Source organism: Melopsittacus undulatus, chromosome 3 (genome assembly GCF_012275295.1).
Source record: "Melopsittacus undulatus isolate bMelUnd1 chromosome 3, bMelUnd1.mat.Z, whole genome shotgun sequence".
NCBI classification, from domain to species: Eukaryota; Metazoa; Chordata; class Aves; order Psittaciformes; family Psittaculidae; genus Melopsittacus; species Melopsittacus undulatus.
Window position 1 is genome coordinate 37,298,451 of NC_047529.1, and position 20,499 is coordinate 37,318,949.

The window sequence follows — 20,499 nt, forward strand, 5'->3', positions numbered from 1 at the left end:
TAATGTCCTGTTACAAACTGAGATGTTGATTCAATGGAAGTCTCAGGCAATGATGATTTTAAGATTATATGAAGTATTCCTTCAGCAAGAAAATCATGTGAGCCTTCTATCTGTGAGACAGTTGCAATTAATATTAATTAATTAATATTAATATGCATTTAGCAATGAAGAAAAGTCAGTAAGAAAGTCAGCTTAGTTTTGTCTTTTGAAATGGTTAATCAGCATATACTATGGCTGTTCACGTGCAGCTATTAAAATAGTACTTGTTTCAGAAAAGAAAACCAGTTGCTTTCCAGTTCTGTGTAGTGTTTTTCAGGTCCAAGGTTTTAGTTGCTAGACACTCTGTGTTCTTATAATTTAGTTCTGTTGTCCTTTGTATTAACATATAAAGACATTAGTTGGTAGAACTATTTTACTCCTGGAAAATTGTCCTTTATTAATTATATTAGTAACTTGAATAAAAGACTAAGGTATACACCTATGCAGTCCTTTTTCCTAAGAGTTTATTGTATGAGTTGAGACAAGTTCACTTCTCAAAATGGAAGGAGGGCTACGAGAGGTGACAGAAACATTGTTCTCGGAGCTATAGGTCTCTTTTATGCATTGGATTAAAGGCAGAATGGATAGTTCTATGGAGAGAAGATGCTCAGAGGATCAAATGGAGATTGGCAGCCGTTAAGCCTTTGTGTGTATTGCTGGGCTGTAGATAGGGGGAGGAAGTGGAGATGGTGTGATTCAGTGCTGGGAGCTAAGGACCGGCAGTGGACACTTTCCAACTGCTTCTGATTCACTCAGTAACTGTGAGCTAAGCTAGTCAGAATTGAAAAACACATGGTGTTTATACAAGGTTTTTTAATTAAAGAAAGAAAACAATAGGGTCTTTTTTTATTTTTTTTAAGCCAAGAAAATTCCTCTGTAATGTGTGCCAGGGTATTCGGAAACTTTTGTTGATGATAGAATGGCTGAACTGTTGAGGTCCTTTTCTGTTTTGTCTTTTCTACTGTCTAAGATGAGAAAAACATGAAAGTTTATATACATTTGCAGAACAGTTTGGGTTTCAGAAACTAATGTTACATATGTTATTTAGTATTAATAGCACATGTAAAGAAATAGAAAGCTTCCCTTTGGTAGTCACTCAGTCTGGATTGAAGCTTTGTCTTTTATGCAAAGACCTAGCAGCTTTCGTAGTAAAATGACTTGCATATTTTTTTGCTTACATTGTGGTTTAACTTGGCTGAAACCAGGACAGCTTAAAAGGAAGTTAGTGCTTCACCATATCTCAGTCTTGTCCAGGGTATAGTTCCTGAGTCCTTGAAATAATTCTTAAACCCACAAGTCCTAGATAATGTTGACTGAAGCAAAGGATTTGGAAAGGAAACTAGTCTGTTACTGAATGGAACTTTTTGGGATGTAAAGTGGCACTCTCTTAGGTAAAATTGCTTTCAGCTTTGGTAGTGTAGCCCATGTGAAAGGTTCCAGGTGCACCATGCTGACATGTACCTATCCTTCAAGGCAGTAAGAGACAGGTGTTTAAATTACAGTACAGTGTTATTTTATGGAGCACATATTTAGAGTATGAATAGAAAAATACTGTGAAACGTGCCTGCTTCTGCAGACAATGCATCTTTCAGGATTGACAGCCTTTCTACCTTGGCCACTGCAGGTATTCAGACATCTTCTGAAGATTGTAGCACATTTATTAATTTAGCCTAGGAATGCTCCATGAGAAATAGCTGGATAGGATGCAGAGCTAAGAAAAGTAAGACTAAACTGCTAAATTAAGTTATTCTTTAACATGGAAAAACCAAGATGAGTAGGCATTTTTTCCACACATTTGATTTCTGAATTAATTTTTCCTTGAGAAGAGACGTACAAGCACCATGGCCTCTACATGTTGCCATGCTCAATTTACACGCAGGATGGTAAGAGATTGCTGAAGTTGCTAAAACAGAAGTTCTGCCTTTTAGTTTGCAAGCTTTGAGGCTTGTTTTGCAAAGGAATTTCCTTGCTTGATTTGTGTTTATTTATTTTTCCCCAAAGTAGCACTACCCCTGCAGGTTGTGCAGCTTGGTAATAAGCAAGAGCTTTGGGATGGGGTTTTCTGATGTGTGTTTACTGGTACCGATGCACAATGTTGCTGTTCTGCCATTAGGCAGTGTGCCACAGTTTGAAGTCTTTTTGTAGTTAATAAACTAAGTATATTTAATTTTCCCTACAGCGTATTTAAAATTTGAGAACATTCCAGGAAAAATAGAGCAAATGCAACAAGCAGTAGTTTAGCATTACTTTTAGCGTGTGAAGTGTTCAGCTCCTTAGGTTTGTGCACTAGTCAGACATAGCACAACTGAACAGGAATAAACAGGCCAGTTTTTCAAAGGGATTTTAAGTACCTGAGTCTCAGAGTAGAGCCTTCAGTCCTGAGTTTGCTTCCCAGGCTCCAGAAGGACAGCCTCCAAATGGGATATGAAGTAACCAATATGCGAAGCAGGAACATCCTTATATGAAGGATGGGGCACTGCAAAGAAGTATGTTTTAACCACTTGCACTTGCAGAGCATATGTTCCCTAAGCAGTGGTCATCATTTCAGTCCCTGCTCTGCTCTGAATGTTCCTGTTCAGAGCGCAGGTTTGCAGGAACAAGATTGTTGGCCCTAGCCAGGGCCAGGCAGAGATGCTTTTGGGGGGCTTTGATCATCCTGTCCTGTGGTATGGGCAACGAATCCATCTGTTCTAAAACAGCTTTAATAAAGAAGATGGAATCCCTCCCCAGAAACCCTATAAAACTGGTAAATGTGGATTTGAATGGAGTACTTGTCCTAGAGGAGAGAGGTGAACCCATGAGCTGAAAGTGTGTTTACTTTCTGTATGGATCTCCCTGAAACTTTGATATTGCATTGCCTGCTGTCTTTGGGAAGGAAAAAGGAGCAATCGTTTCTCATATTTTTAAGAAGATGCTGCAGGGGTGTCTCACTTTGAGGGGAATTCGGGAAGCTCCTTCCTACACTATTAGGAGATTAGGTTTAGGTCTAGTACTTCACACCCCAGTGTTTATTGACCCTTATTAGCCAATTAGGATAAGTAAATAAGTGTTAGCTCATAACTCAGCTGATTCCTTCTTCCCCCACCTCATTGATTTTTTTTGGGGGGGAAGTGGGATACCCAGGGAAAACATTGTTCCTATTACGTAAACTCTAAGAAGACCTTTGAAATTCAGAATACATCCCACAACTTCAATACTTTGGTTTCAGAAAAATCAGTGTAAAGGTCTTTAATTTGTTTGGGATAATGTGACATCTGCCTTAAATGACAAACGTGAATATAATGTTGCCTGGAAATTTAGTCACATGGAGAACAAAATATTGAGTACCCTTAAACTCACCTTGAGTACACACAGTGTCTAGGCAGATGGTGATCTGGAAAGTAAAATCTGGGAAAAATAAATTTACAGATATTAAAGTCAGCTGCATTTTCCAGTGGTAATAAAGTGGGAAGGCTGTGAGGGAGACTTCACTTTCATAGCAGCCAACAAAACAATTGCTGTCATTTTTGTTTGGAACCTGCTTCTTCTTTAAGAAGTGTGACTTTTTAAGAATTTCACATAAACCCCATCAAAGTCTGCAGAACCTGAAAAACTACCACAAATCTGATGATAAGATGAATATTTGTCTGGGTATGTGCAACGCGGTGAATCAGGTTTTTCTTCTTTCCTCTTGAAGGACTTTAGAGTCTTCTATAAGACCAGAATCATACAGTGTATCATTAGCATGTGGTTACTGCTATTTACAGGATCTAAATAAAAATGCTGGGGTGCACTGTGATCACTGAGCTTCAGCACAGCAGCATTCCTCACCATCGCATTTCTGCTTCTCCTCAGGCCTGGAAGATGATTTGCTATACAATAATGGCAACGTAAACAGTTTAAGTTTGTGGTATATGAACAGAGAAAAGATCATTGTTACCCCAGTTTTACAATCAAGTGTCAGTTAAGGTTTTCCAAAGGATCAAGAGCACTAGGTGATGTGCTCTTGTTCAATTCAGTTCTTTTTGCCCTGCTGTAGTACTTCAGAACTACTAAAATATAGAGGTATTAGAGTGATGAAAGGTTGAAAATGTGGATGAAAGTAAGAGTCTGCAAGCTTTTCATGTTTGAAATGTGCATAGTGTGCCCACTCGTTTGGCCAGCATCTGTATGGCTAAATGCAGGATGGGCTGAAACGAACCATGTCTTTCTACACCATGTGGGGATGGAGAAGGCACATGGTTGTGGGACAACCCAAATGCTGGGACCCGCTCTCTGTGTCTGGGTGGTTCTTGGGAGGATGCTGGCTGACCCATCTCCTGGCCTGGTTGTATGCCTTCAGCCTGAGGAATTTGGGGTTAGTGATGAAAAACCTGGCCTAGGCAGCTATGCCCAAACCACCCACATTTCCTGTAGTAGTGATGCTGGCCTTCATGAAGATGTGTATGAGCTTAAGCTATCACCCATTTGCTCTGAGCTTTCCTGAAACCCAGGCCTGGGAACAGGCTTAATTCCTTGAATGGACAAGAGCCAGACAAAAAGACTTTTCCAAACTGGAGGAAGAGTTATCTTGAGTTATCACTAGTAGAGTCAGTCACATGTAGGAACTGAGCTCCATGGAGGTAGTTCCAAGTTCCCACAGTGCAGTTAGGATAAAGTAAAACTGGACCTTTAATCCCTTGCTATATATCTGCATTTATCAACAGGACTGGGATGGAATAACAGCTGGTAAGTTATAGTCATCAGGGAGGCAAAGAGACTATTTTGATGGAAAAAAAGATCACATTATATAGCTTTTCTGGATAACAACAACTACCTGCAGCAGCAAATATACCTGTGCTGCCCTCATCCTCCAGCAAAATGGCACCAAAGCCTGTCTGGATTCCAAGTCCTTGGCTGCTGTGGGTCAGTTTTTAGGCAGTTCCCTAAAGTAAAGAAGTATTTAGCAGTCATCTCTCCAGCCTGGCAGTTTCCACCAATAACTTTTGAACTCACTGACCAGTTTCCAAATAAATTTGTCAGAGGGACCAATTCAAATATAACCAAGTAGCAGAGGGTTTAATAAAAGTAGGCAGTGGGTGGAAAGAGATGTTGCTAGTATCTCCGTGGAGAGAAAGCCTGCTGTATGATGTCTATTTTCAGGTTTTATGTCATCACAAATGATCTTTTCAGCACTTAGGGTTTTTATACTGTTTCATTATTAGATCCCAAAAAATTTGTGAGGGAGAGTGGCACAGGAAGCTAAGCCCCAGCTTCACAATATAGAAGACCATGGCTTTAATCAAGTGGGTAGAAGTTCTGAACGAGGTTTTTTAGATTAAATTAGCCTTCAAGAGAAAGTGTGGGAAAACATAAATCCACTCTGTGTAGTGACAGGAGGGGGGAAGCAGCTGTGTGGAGTTCAGGACACCATATTCCCAGGGTGGAGTGATCAGGCTTGGAGGAGAGTAGCCCTGTGCTGCCTGAGGTGGTGTGGATGGCTAAGAAAAACCCACTGACAGCATTAAAAGAATCTATTTAGAAAAGCCTTAAGCTTCTTCCTCCATAATGAGGTTTTCTTCTGTTATTGGACTAGGGCTGCTGAGAGACCAACCATTTAAAAATACTGAAGCACTCCCTTGGCGCCTGGGAGGGACCTTTTCAGAAAGCATCAATTTTACAGGAAAGAGCAAATCACGACGTTATCACGGGGTCAGGCGGGATCAGGGAATGCAGAATGACAGCTTGGCAGGAGGCTGAGTGCTGTGTATCGACAGCAAGATGCCTCATCTCCATCTCAGAGTGGTGACCGTGAGTCTGCAGGCTCGCAGAGCAGCCCGAGCCACATCAGCCTGGCACTCCTCCGGCAGCCAGGGCTGGGAGCCAGGGCTGTGGGTGTCAGCGCTCACAGCCACACTGCAGGAAGGCCACAGACACGTCTTTGAGCCAGCTTTTTGTGCAAACCATGGTAGTGGAGAATAGTTTAATCTGTCTGAAGAGAAACCTTTTTCCTTACATTCATCAGTACTACTGTGTGTAAGGAAGTTAACAGTGAATGTGGTGATTTAGCAAAGTCAGGCAAACCTGCTCTGCTCCCAAAAGCAGGGCACCCCAAGGCAATGGGAGGGAGCAGGGTTAAGCTGTACAAAAGTCAGTATCTTTGAAGGAGCATTTGCTGGAAGTTCACAAAAGGGGAGGCTCGTATGTGGCAAGAGTGTAAGTATCATTGCAGTGAAGTACTCAGTGAGGGCCTCGTCTGAGTGCTTCAGTTCAGTTAGAGCTTGTCAAGTCACACCAGCACCCCCTGTTAAAGCCGTTGTACAACTATTGTTAGCTAATGAGCTATAAAATAAAATAAACCAGAACATACCTCACTTGAACTGGAGGGAAAATCTTTCCTCTGCCCATTCCTAGTGGTGGGTTGGCCTGTTGGCCAAGAGGAGGAGCCAAGAGCAGGTTACTGGAAGCCTGGTGGCTGGGTGATGCTCTTCAGATGAGCTTTGTGTGTTTCACTGCATTGTACTGTCTTTCTCTATAATTTCAGTGGCACAGCTGTGGTCTGTGCAGGTAATCCTGTACATGAACCCCACATCAGCAGGGAGCAGCTATATGTGCTACACTGGCTGGGGCTTTCCTATGAGTCACTGCCTCTGAGCACCAAGTGCCCCATGCCAAAGGGACCCCCACACCCAGGCTGCAAGAGTGCAAAAGTGAGAAGCAGCCCCCTGATGCAGACAGTGCTTGGACAGGGCTGGCACTTTCCCTTACCCATCTGTACAAAGAGGAACAGCTCTGGATTTCCATTTCTCCAGGGGTGGCTCTTGGCAGGTAAGTGAGTCTTATGGGAAGTTCAGTCCTTCTTGGTGGGGTGATTTAGTGCATGAAAGTGTGGTAAGGTCAGGGCAGGATTACAGTCTGGCCTGAGGTTTTCTCTTTAGCACACACAAAGACTGAGAAGGGTCAAAGACTCCAGCTGTGTAAACTGTCTAAACATCAAATTACCTTGTATTTTATCTCACTTTGGCTGCGGTCTATTTGTTCATCCTATATTTCACCCATCCTAAAGGCAGACACTGGTTCTTCTTCCTCCTGCCCTCCTCCTGCCTCCACACATTCCTTGGAGTGTGGGGTTCGGTGGGTTTGCATTGGCCTTTGCTTAACAGTTTCCATCAGGCACGAAATGCAACAAGCAAAGAGGACACTCTTGTGCAGTGGTTTGTATTATTTATGACTAATCTGTCTTCAGATGAGCAAATAAATTGGGCAACCCTTGGTAACAGAAGACTTAAATCACGTCACTGGTGATACGATTGCCAAATGATGTGAAGTTTGAAGCTTGACATAACTGGTTTTGAGAAATGAAAAACACTTGTCTGACAGAAGCCCAACTAGGCAGTTTTGCTTCCTCAATTGCTAACTGGAAACAGAAGGAATGAGCTCAGAGTGAAAAGCTGGCCAAAAACCTTCCTGGCTTGCTCTGTCCTCTGAAGAGACTATCTGTGCCTCAGGAACTACTTTCCATACAGGAGATCATCTCACATTGCCCACAGAAATAAAATAATCCAACAAGAAGAGGAAAGGATGATTGTGGCATTCTAATTGCTGATGCTACTGTCTGCAGTGTTCTTCTGCCGCAGGGTGTTCTCAATATGTCAGGCCTTTGGATGACTTTCCGGATGTGGCACATGGTACACAGCTAATTCAAGCAGAAGCACCTGGATATCGCAGTTGTCTGATACAAGAACAGCTGTGGCTGGTCTTCAGTGTTCCCAGAGTCACAGAATAGCAGAGGTTTCACTCCACCTCAGTGTCCACTTAGCAAGTCCATCCTTCATCAGCTTGTCAGTGAGGATGTAATGAGAACAGTGCTGAAATCCTGTCTAAAGTCAAGATGAAAAAACATCCACTGCTCCCTGTCTCCATCCACCAAGCCACTCATCTCGTTGTAGAAGGTATCAGAGGCTAAGCACAATTTACCTTTGTATGTAGGGTTTGTTTAAGTGCTCCTTGACCTGGTTCTCCTGCATCAGTGGTGAGCCCTCTTTGCTCCAGGAGGTGAGAATGCTGGTGAAGTTTACCTTGTGAAAGGCAAAACCCCAATACTGCCTAGGGACTGCAGCAGGGAGAAAGGGACATTGTATTCAATCAGGGCCAGTCTGCATAGCTTGCACAAGAGCCAGGTCCAAATTGTTTAGAGCATTCAGATGTGTGATGTTAATATCCTATTCAAGCTCTGATTACTGATCGCATCTATTTTTACTCTGACACCAGCAGACATCCTTCATTTTTACTTCTTAAATAAACTTCCTATCTTCCTTTGCCTCCCCTGGGTCCCCACACCAGTCACTACCCTGCCCCATAACGCCTGTTCCTGGCACAAATGGGCCACATCTCTGCTGAGATTCACCACAGGGACTACATCTACATTTTGCTTGCCATAAAGTAGAACACATTACACGGTCCCTTTCAAGATCCTTGGCCGTAATTACTTAGAAAGGCCCAAATTATTACACTGAGGAGAAGCAGAGCAAAACTGCTGGGAGTACTGGCAGTAAACCTCCCAAGGGCTGTGAGAAAAAAAAAAGCTTATTACAATTACTTAGGAGTAAACCTCCTAAAGCTTCCTTAGCTGGAAGTCCTTCCTACCAGCAGCAGTCTGACCCACTTGTTTTGTCTAAAAATATAGAGAATGCATTTAAAACCATGTTTTTGAAAACGGTCCATAACTTTGCAGTTCACATAAAGCAGTTATAGCTTCAGTCTACCAAAGCTTTGTACAAGGGGTTGAAAATAAAAACATCTGGTTGTGCTCAGTCTGACCTGCAGCTCTTTTCACATGCAAAGGTAGAGGCCCAGAGGAAAGGCCTGAAGAAATGCAGTGTATGTGTGCCCAAGGCGGGAGAGATGTGGGTCAGATCTCTGTTCTACCTTCTCATCTCCCCATTGATATAACTGATACAAAAGCATTTCCCTTTCTCACAGTGATAGTCTGAGGATAAATTTGCTAAAAAATGGAGGTGTCCAGCTGCTGCCTTGTATTTATTAAGATAGCTTTTTCTGATTATATGTCTAGATTTCATCTTTAAATGCTGTTTGAGTCATAAAAATACCCATAAAACTGTTTCTGTAAGATACAGTCTGGCTAATGTATCATTCTGAGCAACATTGCTGTGCTTCTCTGATGGCCTCAGAAGAGCCCTTGTAGCTAAAAATACTTGTTTCAGAAAAGTGCAGAGATTACTCCCAAAGAATTATCCCTTAAGTATTAAGACTAGTGCTTTCAGAGCTAAGACCTTGGAAAAGCAGCAAGTGTGGAACATCTATGCCATGTAGGGATATTTTCATAAGTGTTGTCACTAGCTAGAGCCATCTAAAACAATGATAAGCCGGAACAAAACATTTTGCCTGGGTAATTATACATATCCTGGCCTCCTTGCATCTCTGCTACCTTCCTAATAGTTTACTGCAGCTGTGCCTTGCAACAAAACCTTTTCTGCAGCAGAGAAAAAGGTTACAGGGTTATCTGTGGGTGGATCCTCACCTATCAGTTGGTGTTTCTTCACAAAACTACCCTGAATAAAGTTTTTGCTTAGTATATCTTCTTAAAATTTCAGAGTATAATGCATCTAGTGCTATCTCCCACCTCTGATTCTTATCACTCAGTTGAGCACAATAACTTAGAGCTGGTTAAGAGGCTTGAAGCAGCAATGTGCATATGTTTCTTTTCACATATCCCGAATATGTTGCAAAGAGTCATTTTTGAAAAGGTCAGAGCTGAGATTGGTATCTTCATATTTTGAGCCAAACAGATATAAATTTGGCACTATATCGACCCACTGTGCTGGTTGTACAGTGGAGGAAGTGGAGGAAGTTGCTGCCAGCACAGAAGTTACTGCAAGAACACAGAAAGGTTGAACTGACCTGGCAGCTTATCAATCTGGAAAGCCTTTCTGCATCTAACCTTAGAAAAATCATGAACTCTTAGTTTCCTCCTTTACAAAAGGAATAACATGTCCTCCTTGAGCCTGAAATATGTTCCTTTTGGAAACTTACTGGGTGCCACGAATGTTGCATGAATGGGTACTGGGTGTCCCCCCAAACCGTGGGATGGTCCTGGGTGCATGGGATCACAAGCTGCAAGAAGATACAGCCCTGCTATGGGAGGTAGCTGCTAAGTGGAGCTGTGCTCATGTGAACAGGTTTCCTTTTGGTTCAAACTTAAAGGCAAACCAACAAAAAGTTTCCTGCATCTCAGGCAGGAAGGCAGGTTTGGTAGTAATTGGCTTTTAGGGAGGTTTGGTGGTAAGAGCCCTTTAGGAAGCCTGTGAAAATTCTACTGAGTTTCACAGTACACATATTCAAAGATTTGGAGAAATGGTCAATCATTGGGAAAGAAAATCAAATGTGAAGTAAAAATGGTAACAGTTGGGATTGGGATGGTGAAGCTGTGTAACAGGTTATGGGATTGGTTATCAAATCACCTTTGCTGGAAGATTTTAAAATCAGGGGAAGGGTTTGGTGGGTTTAAAGGGAACTGATGGTACCTAGGTGCCAGAACACTGTCTGAGGAGCCCCTAGCCTCACATCTGTATGGTACCACTGCTGAAAGGTGGTGCTGGCAGTGGTGCAGTGAGCAGGTAAGGAATTCAGAGGAAAGGGGAAATGAGACAGAACAGGATGAGAGGAGGCAGGGTCCATGCCCTGCTCTGTCCTTTGCTGGTGTGACTGGTTTGGCAGTTGTTTGGCAGTTGCAGAGGAATCTTGGCTATTGGACATGAAGCCCCAGGGGACCTGTCTGTCCCTGCAGTCCTGCAGCTCCTCTCCCAAAGCACAGCCACTTATAGCTCCTGTTGATTTCCCTTTTTCTGTTTTTGGAGGTGGAGGTTGTTATTAGCCTTGATCAAAGTTTCCTTCTCTGACTTACTAATCCAAAGAATCATCATAAAAGACATAAAAGCATGAGAGTAACTCACAAACTAAATGAAAGTTTGGTGAACTGACCTTCACATAAAACAGCAGACTGTCCTTTTGTGATCTACCTTTACATTTTTTCCACATAAATCACTACACATCCCCTGTTTCACAAACTGCAGTAAATATTTTGAAACACTCCACCAATATAATTTGTTCTTGTCTCATAAATGTCTCTGAACTCCACCCTCTGCAATGCAAGTCGTTTCCCTAGTAACTAATATATTCTAAAGGTTTTTTTTAAATAGAGGGAATCTAAAAAGATGAAAACAAGCAAAAAAAAAACCCCACAAAACAATTGTAAGACTGAATGTGTTTGATGGACACAAGGTACACCACAGTTTGAGGTACTGTGAAGTTTTTATTGCCACTTGTCTAGTAATACTGCCCTCCCAGACGCATCCCAATAAGAGGTGTATTTTGCCTCGACCTTCAGGGCACAACTTGCTTTTGCAGGCAGGTGGGACACAGTCAGGACCAACAGCTGGATGGACCATGGAACTGAGGCTCTCTATCTTCACTATGGTTAAAGGAACCAGCCATGAAATGTGGCTCCAGACAGGACATCCCTCAGCTCTTTCTTGCAGAGGTGGCAGCAGGGATGTGTGTCACTGCCTCTCTCTGCGGGGCAAGGGATAGCAGCTCCTAAAACAGTCCAGGGAGCAGCAGAGGCTGGTCAAGCAGGGAAATCATGCAGATGGCAGTTATGGGAAAAGATAAAGGAAACTCTGCTAAAGATCTCTGAGCTGGCCACTAGGTTCAGGCAAGAAAATACATATTCAGCAACCTATTATTTTAAACAAATGTAGGGAACTGGTAGATCCTGCTGAAATATAGCTTACAGTAGTGGTCAGAAAAGAGGGTGATGTATGGAAAAAGACGCTGAAGGATTTGTTATAGTTTGCAATGAAAGAAATGACAAGTGGGTGGAAAAAGCAGCAAGCCACCTTGAACATAAGCTTGTATGAAACTGGGTTCAGCCCTGCAGAGAAGCACTGCTGGAGCAGGTTCAGAGGAGGGCCACAAAGATGAGAGCACCTCTCCTGTGAAGACAGGCTGAGAGGGTTGGGGTTGTTCAGCCTAAAGAAGAGCAGGTTTGGGGGAGACCTTATTACAAGGGTGTATGAAAGGGGCTTATAAGAAAGACAAGGACAGACTTTTTACTAAGGCTTGTAGTGATAGGAAAAGGAGCAACAGTTTAAAACTGAAACAGGGCAGGTTTAAATTGGACTTAAGAAGAAAAAATTTTATGAGGGTGCTGAGGCACTGGCACAGACTGCCCAGAGAAGCTGTGGCTGCCCCATCCCTGGCAGTGTTCAAGGCCAGGTTGGATGGGCTTTGAGCAGCCTGGTCTAGTGAATAATATCCCTGCCTATAGTAGGGGGGGTGTAACTAGATGAAATACAGGTCCCCCCCAACCCAAGCCATTCTGTGATGATTCTACACAATACTTTTCTCACTGCACAAAGACAGAATAGTGCAGAGGGGCACACAGGACATTGTGGTTCTTAAGGTCATTTGTCTGCACCTTTCACAGTCCCACAGGCTTGAACAAACTGTGTACCAAGGGGATTGAAATGCTACCAAAACAGGATGGCAGCAAGGCACTCTGTCAGAAGAGCTGATACCTTTTATTAGGCCAACGAAATAGTGAGGGAAAATATAACATTAAAAATCCTGAACAAAGACAAGTCTTCAGGTATGAAAGCCCCACCTGAGCCCTGCAAGAGGAGCCAAAGTGGAAATCAGTATGGTAGCACTTTGACATCTGCATTGCAATAGAGATGGAGAGTTATGCCTGTTGCCAAAGGAGGCGGTGAAGACATATAAGCCAGTCACCGTAACGGGTACAGGTTAAAAAACATGTCATTGTTGCAGTAGTTGAGACCCATGTGGTGCCCTCCCTCACCATCATGTCCTTCACTGCCCCTCGGAGGCACTGAGAGCTGTTGGTGCTGTGCCCCACTTGCCATGGGGCAGGGACCTCCCTGAGGCGCAGGGTAGGGCAGGGGAGGGAGGCAGCAGCTGTTGTAGGCCAGCGGATATTTGTCCTCACGGGATCCATCCCCCAAGGGACCAGTGCTATTCCTGAAGGGACCATGTCCATCCTCCTCCACGGGCAGGGTGTGTGGGGTGCTGGGGTGAGCGCAGTGCTGGGGGGAAGGGGCTGTGCAGGGGACAGCAGGGCTGCTGCCAGGCCTCCTGATGTTGGGGCTGCTCCCGAGGGCTGGGCTCCTGCTCCAGGCCAGCACCTCTCTGGAGCTCACATCCTCCCCAGCTCTGGAGCATGGCGGCCACCCGGAGCAGCTGCCCAGCACCGACTCCTGTGAGCTTTTGCTTATGTGTCCCCTGAAATTATCCGGTAGTGAGGAAGTGTCTGGCTTGGAAAGAAGTGGAGGCAAAGCCTCCTGCGTCGGCACTGCACCTGTCGGAGACTTGGGAAAGCACGGCATGGGTTAGCAAAACAAGGGGTAGTGTGGCAACGTGACATAACACACGTCCTGTATGAGACACTCATGGATGCATTCCATTAATACAGGTAACGAAGCAGGAGCTGTAGCAGAACCTCCTTGTGGGGTAGTGCCAGTGGGCTTTAGGGGCAAACCAAGCAGTGCTCCCAGACCACGGATCTGGGTTTGTTTGACCAGATTTTTCTCAAAGCCTGTTTTACACTGAAAGAATTGTTAAACCTCACATTCACAGCCCTCAGCTCCCACTGCCAGCGTATATTAAATAAACACCTGAAAATTAAATTATGCGAGTACACTTGACACCACAGATTCCTTTTTTCCTATGGAATTTGTAAAAGCTATGTGTAATTTTTTAAACTGATTGTTCTGAGGTGATCTTTTCACGACAATAATATTATGCTTCAGATATTCAAGACTCTACCTGTATTCCTAACTAATAGATTTTCCTGTCTTTACATTTTTTTACCCCACAAACAGAAATTTCCTTCAGGGAGGGAGCAGCACTCAAGAATTATCCTTCCAGGTGTTTTGTTCTGGGTATTTCACAACTTCTTTAATTGCCCTAATTATTGGATTATCATTTTGCAAACTTTACTTCCTTTCAGAACACTCACTCTGTGCCACCATTTTTGATGAGTACCTACAGGTCTCTCTTCTTTGTAATTCTACTTTTGCATCCATTTAATTATAGTGATTTTGCTGACTGCCAGAGTAGCAAAGCTCCTTTCAGCTGTCCTCCACTCACCATAAGAAGAAATTCCAACAACCTGATGTAGAACCCAGCCCACCTTCAGCTAAAGACCCGCTGACACAGGGAAAACATCCTGTGTATCACTTGCTCTATTTTGGGCTCATGGTTTTCTCCTCCCTTGTCTCTTGTGAGCACATTAAAATCAAATCTTTTCAGAAGACTTTTTGCAGACTCAGTGACACAGATTTTGTGTGTCAGATCAGAGTCCTGAGTTAGCTGCATTACAGCCAGTCTTGGCAGAACACAAATATGATGGGCTATTTACCCCCAAAGAACCTGCTGAAGAGCTATGAACAGGGAAGCCAGCTGAGATTAAATGGTATCACTCCAACTGCACAGAGTCAGACCAGCTGAACAGCAGGCTCTATAATCAGGCATTTAAAACATCTTTGGTCTATTCCTACTCCCACATGGTTCAAAGTGAAAACACCAGGAAGTTGCTGTAGGAAGGGAAGGAAGAAGATACAGAATCATAAAATAGTTAGGGTTGGAGGGAGGCTGTGTCCAGTGACAGGATCCAAACCTGATGCAGCCTGGTCCAAACTCTGCCAGGAAATGGTCACTGGCACATGCTGTTCTCCTGACCTGTGCCAGGGCATGTTGTCTTGGAGCACAAGTTAGCACTGGCCAAATACATGGCAGGGACCATGAGAATAGTGACATGACTGAGTTTTCCCTCCAGCCCTGCTTTGTTTAACAGTATAGATGTAATGCCATGTTGCCACCATGCCCAAATTGGCTCCAGGCAGGATGTGCTGGCAGTAGATGACAGTGCTGAGCAGAGAAGGATGCTGAGAATAGCCCTGTTCGTTCTTGGACTGATCACAGGGAGGCAGAATGTGAAGATGTAAGCTTGGTCTCACCCAGACCCAAAGCCAGATAACCTCCACCATGCTTGAACCATGGATCACTGAACCCACAATTTCATTCATCAATAATAAAAGTTACCTCAAGATCCTGTATTCTTTTTAATCTTGGACAAGATGGAGAAAAAGCTGTCTGTGCTTTTTGGGTTGATCTTCTTGCTTCTGCTTCTAATTTTGTTTCTGGACGTGGATGGTCATGAGCTCCTTTGGACTTTAGAAAGTAATTACGGTATGTTAAAGTTAGAAACAACCTTGTTATTAATCTTAAGGGAATAGAATTTGTAGCACAGGCCAAACCCACACATATGGCCTGATTTAACACTTTGTATTTAATAAGGCAATGTGTGCTTGCAGCCCAAAAGGCCAGCCCTATCCTGGGCTGCATCAAAAGAAGCGTGACCAGCAGATGGAGAGAGGGGATTGTCCCCCTCTACTCTGCTCTTGTGGGAACCCCACCTGCAGTACTGCATCCAGTTCTGGTGGCCCCAACACAAGAGGGATGTAGACTTGTGTGAGTGAGTCCAGAGAAGGCATGAAGATTGTCAGAGTGCTGCAGCACCTCTGGTATGGAGATAGGCTGAGAGAGCTGGGGTTGCTTAGCCTAAAAAGAGCAGGCTCAGGGGAGACCTTAGAGCAGCTTCCAGTACCTAAAGGGGGCCTAGAAGAGAGCTGGAGAAAGACATTTTACAAGGGCATGTAGTGGCAAGGCAAGGGGGAATGGCTTTATACTGGCAGATGGGAGATTTAGATATATTAGGAAGAAATTCTTTGCCCAAAGAAGCTGTGGCTGGCTTGCCCCTAGAAGTGTTCAAGGCCAGGTTGGATGGGGCTTTGAGCAACCTGGTCTAGTGGAAGGTGTCCCTCTCCATCGCAGGGAGGCTGGAACAAGGTGATCTTTAAGGTCCCTTCCAACCCAAACCATTCTATGATTCTATGGTAAGACCTATTTAATGTGAGCTCAAGTAACAAATGTATCCTAGATGAAGAGTGATGGGGTAGAAGTTCTCTGAAATCATAAAACCAGTGCACCATACTTATGTGCAGAAAAGATTCCCACACTAGAGCCCCAGTTGAAGCCACTGGGTCTTCTGCAGCCTGGCTATAGTGTCCCTGCAGTCATTTCCATCCTCCCCACACTTCAGATATGTTTATCAGAATATTGATTTCCTTTAGCTTCCACAGAGAATTAATTTTATTAACCTGCACATAAATGAAAGCCTGGAAAACAGGACACAGTTCAATGGTTATGGTACTAAATTAGGACTACATCTTCCAGAAATAGTGCTGAGTATTTAAACACTTGCATACACTGTTTTCCATATATAAGTTACATATAACACAGAGATGGCATTTTCCATACACAGTCCCTTGGGTAGAACCATTTCCTGCTCTAAGATAAGCTTGTGCTTATTCATGGTGCTTGGGAGAAAAGGTTGAGAGAACATGGCGTTTCTGATTTTCTGAGGCTTTGTTGGTTTCTATGTACTTGAGGCAAAGTGATTCAAATCAAGAGGTTTTCATGGGAGCTTAAGTGAAAAATTTAATATGCTGGAAAATCATAATAGCACAGGCTAATTTAGGTTGGAAGGGATCTCTGGAGGTCTAACTCAACCTCCTGCTCAGGCAGGACTAAGTTCAGGCTTAGATCAGGCTACCTGGGACCTTGTCTCACTCAGAAAACTTTTCTCCTTACAGTAATTTGATCTTGTCATATTCAATAACCTTTATTTATCTGAACAAACCCTGTCCTTAACAATCTTAAAAACCAGTCTTTAAAACTACAATTAACTTGCACAGTGAAAGATAATTTTACACCAACCTGAAAATATATGAATTGTCCTTCATGCCTCCAAAAGTTGGTAACTGGGTAACCCCCATGGCCTCGGCAGGAAAGGAGCCTCAGGGGCCCATTGCAGTTTGGACAGCATTTCCCTGGAACAAAAATGGTGAGAAATGTTTCCTATACCATACCAATCAGATGAATCCTGTGTGGTACAATGGCTCATTGGTGGTGGACCGCAACTTCTGTTCTGGGGCTCAGAAACTACACTGAGAAAAAACTATGCAAAAAAAATTCAAATGTAACCAAAAATCAATATAAGCAAACTAATTATTACCCTTGTTCTGTTCCAGTAGTAAATATAATTAGCAAAAACTATTTCTATTATAGCTTTAGTATTATTTTTTCATTTATTATCATGGTCTGGTTTAGTTTTTTTTTAATCTGGCAGTGTCTGGAATTTCATGTGTTCTTGTCTGATTTTGATAGAGGACAACATTCTGACCTCAGTAAGTGCTTGAGCAATACTTCTCTTTAGCCAAAATGTTCATCAGATCCAGAAATCAGTATGTGCTAGCTCTACCGAGCAGTCAACAATCGTTTGGAATGGTCTCATTAAAAATGTGCATGCAGGTTCTGTTCTCTATTTTCTTTGTGTTGCTCCAGTGACATGGCTACGAAGCTTATTTTCCAGTCATCAGAATTCATGAGCAATTTCTTTCCTGCAAGAGTTGTCTCCTGAGTTACTCTTGGGCCCATGCAATACTGAAGCTGCACTCAGGTCAGTAGGAACAGTACAGCAGGAAGCTGCCTGCACTGTACAGCTTTCTCAGTAGCCAGAGAATCAATCCCCAGCCATAAGAAAAAGAGACTAAAAAAGAAGAAAGCAGGAAAACAAACAAGCAAACAACTCCTGCCCCAAAAGTAAGAAATGTAAAATGCATTGTTCCAAAAATAAAGAGTTGCATTTGAATATAAAGAACAACAGCTGAAAGGCTGGATAATCCCAAGGGTATCCTCTAGCTTGATTTTTGTGTTGTGATCACTTACGACTGCCATACAACGGACAATCATATTCATACTCACGCTGTTGTTTTTGCCTTGCTTTATCACATATGGCTGGTCTTAGGTAGATCTTCCTCCCATCCAAGGTTGAGCAGTTGTTGCCACAGATCACCACTCCAAGACAGGACTTTTTTAAGATGCGAGAATTGTGGTTGTTGGTGTTTCTCATTGCCCAGCTGCTGTGGTGCCTCTGGGCATTTTTATCTTCTGAGCTATAGATATGCTTGACGTAGGAATCTGGCCATTCTTGAAACCCATCTATCTGTCTTACATCCTGTGGAGAGACCAAAGCAAGCCACATTTTAGGCTGAGGAAAAGAAGAGAGTGTGCAAGAGCCTAGCAGATCTGGTTTTCCAGCATCTGTCAGGTGATGCTGGTTGGCGGGAAGGAACAGTGGAGAGAAGGCAGAAAATCCACAGCTCCGCATGGCTCCCTGTGAGCCCCAAAGCATCAAGAAAGCCTGGCCAGGAGGCTGTTTTAACTAACCCATGGGTCCAGCTCAGTACAGGACCTGGCTGGGAGAGGAAGGTGAGGTGCCTGACGTAAAATAGCAAATACTTTCCTTGCAGTCAGCAGTCACCACCTGACTAACTACTGTTAGCCTTTTATAGCAGACATCCTGCTTCACCTTTCTGGCTGTTCGCAGCACTGTTACACTGAGTCATCTGGGCTGATCTGGCTCAGTTCACTGGAAAAAGGGCAAATACTGAATCAGGTTGGGACTGTGCCCACATTTAGGTGGGTGTTTAGTTCTGGACTTTGGCTCATTTTGGCCTTTTGCTGTGACAGACTTTCACAGTGATTTTTCTTAAGTCCAAACCAAAGAGGCCTGGCATTCTGGCCAGGTTTTATTTTCACACTGTGAACTAAGCTACAGAACAAAAAGACAACACTGCAAGGAACAATTAAAATAAAACTTAATGGAAAAAAACTAAATAACAGACAAACAAGGGACCAAACACATCACCTCATTTGATACAGTCAACACAGAAAAATGCAGTAAGCTGTAAAGTACCTAACATGTCCATTATGGTTTTGAGGGAAAAAATCATGTAGGTTATAAAACTTGTTAGGAATGTCCTTGAAATTGCTGATCACAGCCCCTGAGAGCCATTGCAGCAGGAGGAGCATCCACTGAAAGGAGGAAAAACTCCTGTACTCCCTCTAGAGCCATCAGATAGTGTAGGGAAGGGTGTGGAGGAAGCCTCCAGGCTGAAATGCAGGTGAAGGTGACCTTGGAGTGGAGGGCAGGGAAGGAGGCAGTCTGGAACATGGAGCTGTTGCGTCAACAGCAGTGGCATAGTAGGGAAGAGACAGGGATCAGGTAAGAAGGCAGAGTTAGGTGAAAGGCAGAACTGCATGCTGAAGGATCGCAGCAGGAAGAATCTGGCACAAGTGTGCTGTGTTGAGGGACGTGGAGACGATGTTTGCGTGCAGGGTGCCATGGGCTTTCAGTGGAGAGCATGGTTGAAATTTTTAGATAAGAGGACTAGAAAGGGACGGAGGGATGGACAGATCACTATTCTGCCTCTCAGCAAATCTCTGCAAAAACAAAGCAAGCTTTTCCTAGGTGTTCATAGGAGTGTTGCCTGGAGGCTCGATCTGCAGCAAGGCTGAGCACCCAGAGTTGCAAAGCAGCCATACATGCTGTGCTAACTTCTCACAAAACACTACCCAGGGCAAAAAGCAAGTCCTGGACACCTCTAATTCAGTACTTACAGCAGGAGATTTTTCTTTCATCCTTGCTTTCTCTGCTCCTCATCCACCAATGGACAAGAAAGGCAAAGCATCTGCAGCATTGCTATTTTTCAAGTATCAGCAGGTCTTTCAGTAATACTTTTACGGAACAATGCATGGAAACTTCAATATTTGCTCAAGATTTTCTAGCTTTCCAGTAAAACACTGTCACATACCTCAATGTGGCAAAGAGAATAAAGGCAATGAAGCATAGATGACTGAGAAAGTACTGAAGATCAACAGTGGAGATGGCTGGTCAGAACTTCATAGATTTCTAAGACACAGACACATACCTGGGGAAGTTTGATGTCATTGATATCCCAGCTTGTCATTTCTCCATGTCTGGAAGCAGAGTCCTCATGCTCCATAACAACATCATCTGCACCTTTCAGCATTTTTGAATTCCTTCTCAAAGTTAGCGAGAAAGGTTTTCCTGGCTGCTTTTGAAGTTGACTGGCTGTCAGCACTCTCAGGCAGTTTACAACCAGGAAGCTGTTTCCTGGAGCTAAATGATAGAGAGGCTGCTCATTAAAGATAAAAATCAGTGTTCTTCTGCCAGAAAAACTTGTTCCATTAAAAGTTTTGCAAGCTGGCAAAGCAGTGGAAAATATAGCTTAGAGATAGCCTGTGATGTTACAGAGGCACTGTTAACAGCAAGCAGATTGTGCCTTTGTCATCTGTTTTGGTTTCTTCAGTGTCTTCTCATACCATGTTTATAATCATGTAACTCTGCTCGCAGGCTCCTTGTACATCTGATCTGACTCTGGCTTAATATTTCCAGAGCCAAACTGATTGAACAGAGTGGCTGCTAAGGGCTCTTTGAGTTGCTGCTTACCCTGTAGTTATTTCACACACTGCACA

The 20,499-nt window shown here is 43.5% G+C and overlaps 1 protein-coding gene and 1 long non-coding RNA gene across 2 annotated transcripts; both read right to left on the reverse strand.

Annotated features, from left to right (window-relative positions):
- Positions 1–888: 888 nt before the first annotated feature.
- On the reverse strand, positions 889–2,498 carry LOC115947177 (uncharacterized). The gene is made up of 2 exons (XR_004081128.2): positions 2,391–2,498; positions 889–1,004 (listed from the first exon to the last, which is right to left on the reverse strand). It is a non-coding gene; the product is annotated as an uncharacterized lncRNA (long non-coding RNA).
- A 10,131-nt stretch (positions 2,499–12,629) lies between these two features.
- On the reverse strand, positions 12,630–20,033 carry GCM1 (glial cells missing transcription factor 1). Its single transcript, XM_005153320.3, has 5 exons — positions 19,932–20,033; positions 17,923–18,175; positions 16,876–16,988; positions 15,139–15,267; positions 12,630–13,403 (listed from the first exon to the last, which is right to left on the reverse strand). The coding sequence occupies exons 1-5, from the start codon at positions 20,031–20,033 to the stop codon at positions 12,804–12,806; spliced, it is 1,197 nt and encodes a 398-aa protein (XP_005153377.2). The 3' UTR covers positions 12,630–12,803.
- Positions 20,034–20,499: the final 466 nt, after the last annotated feature.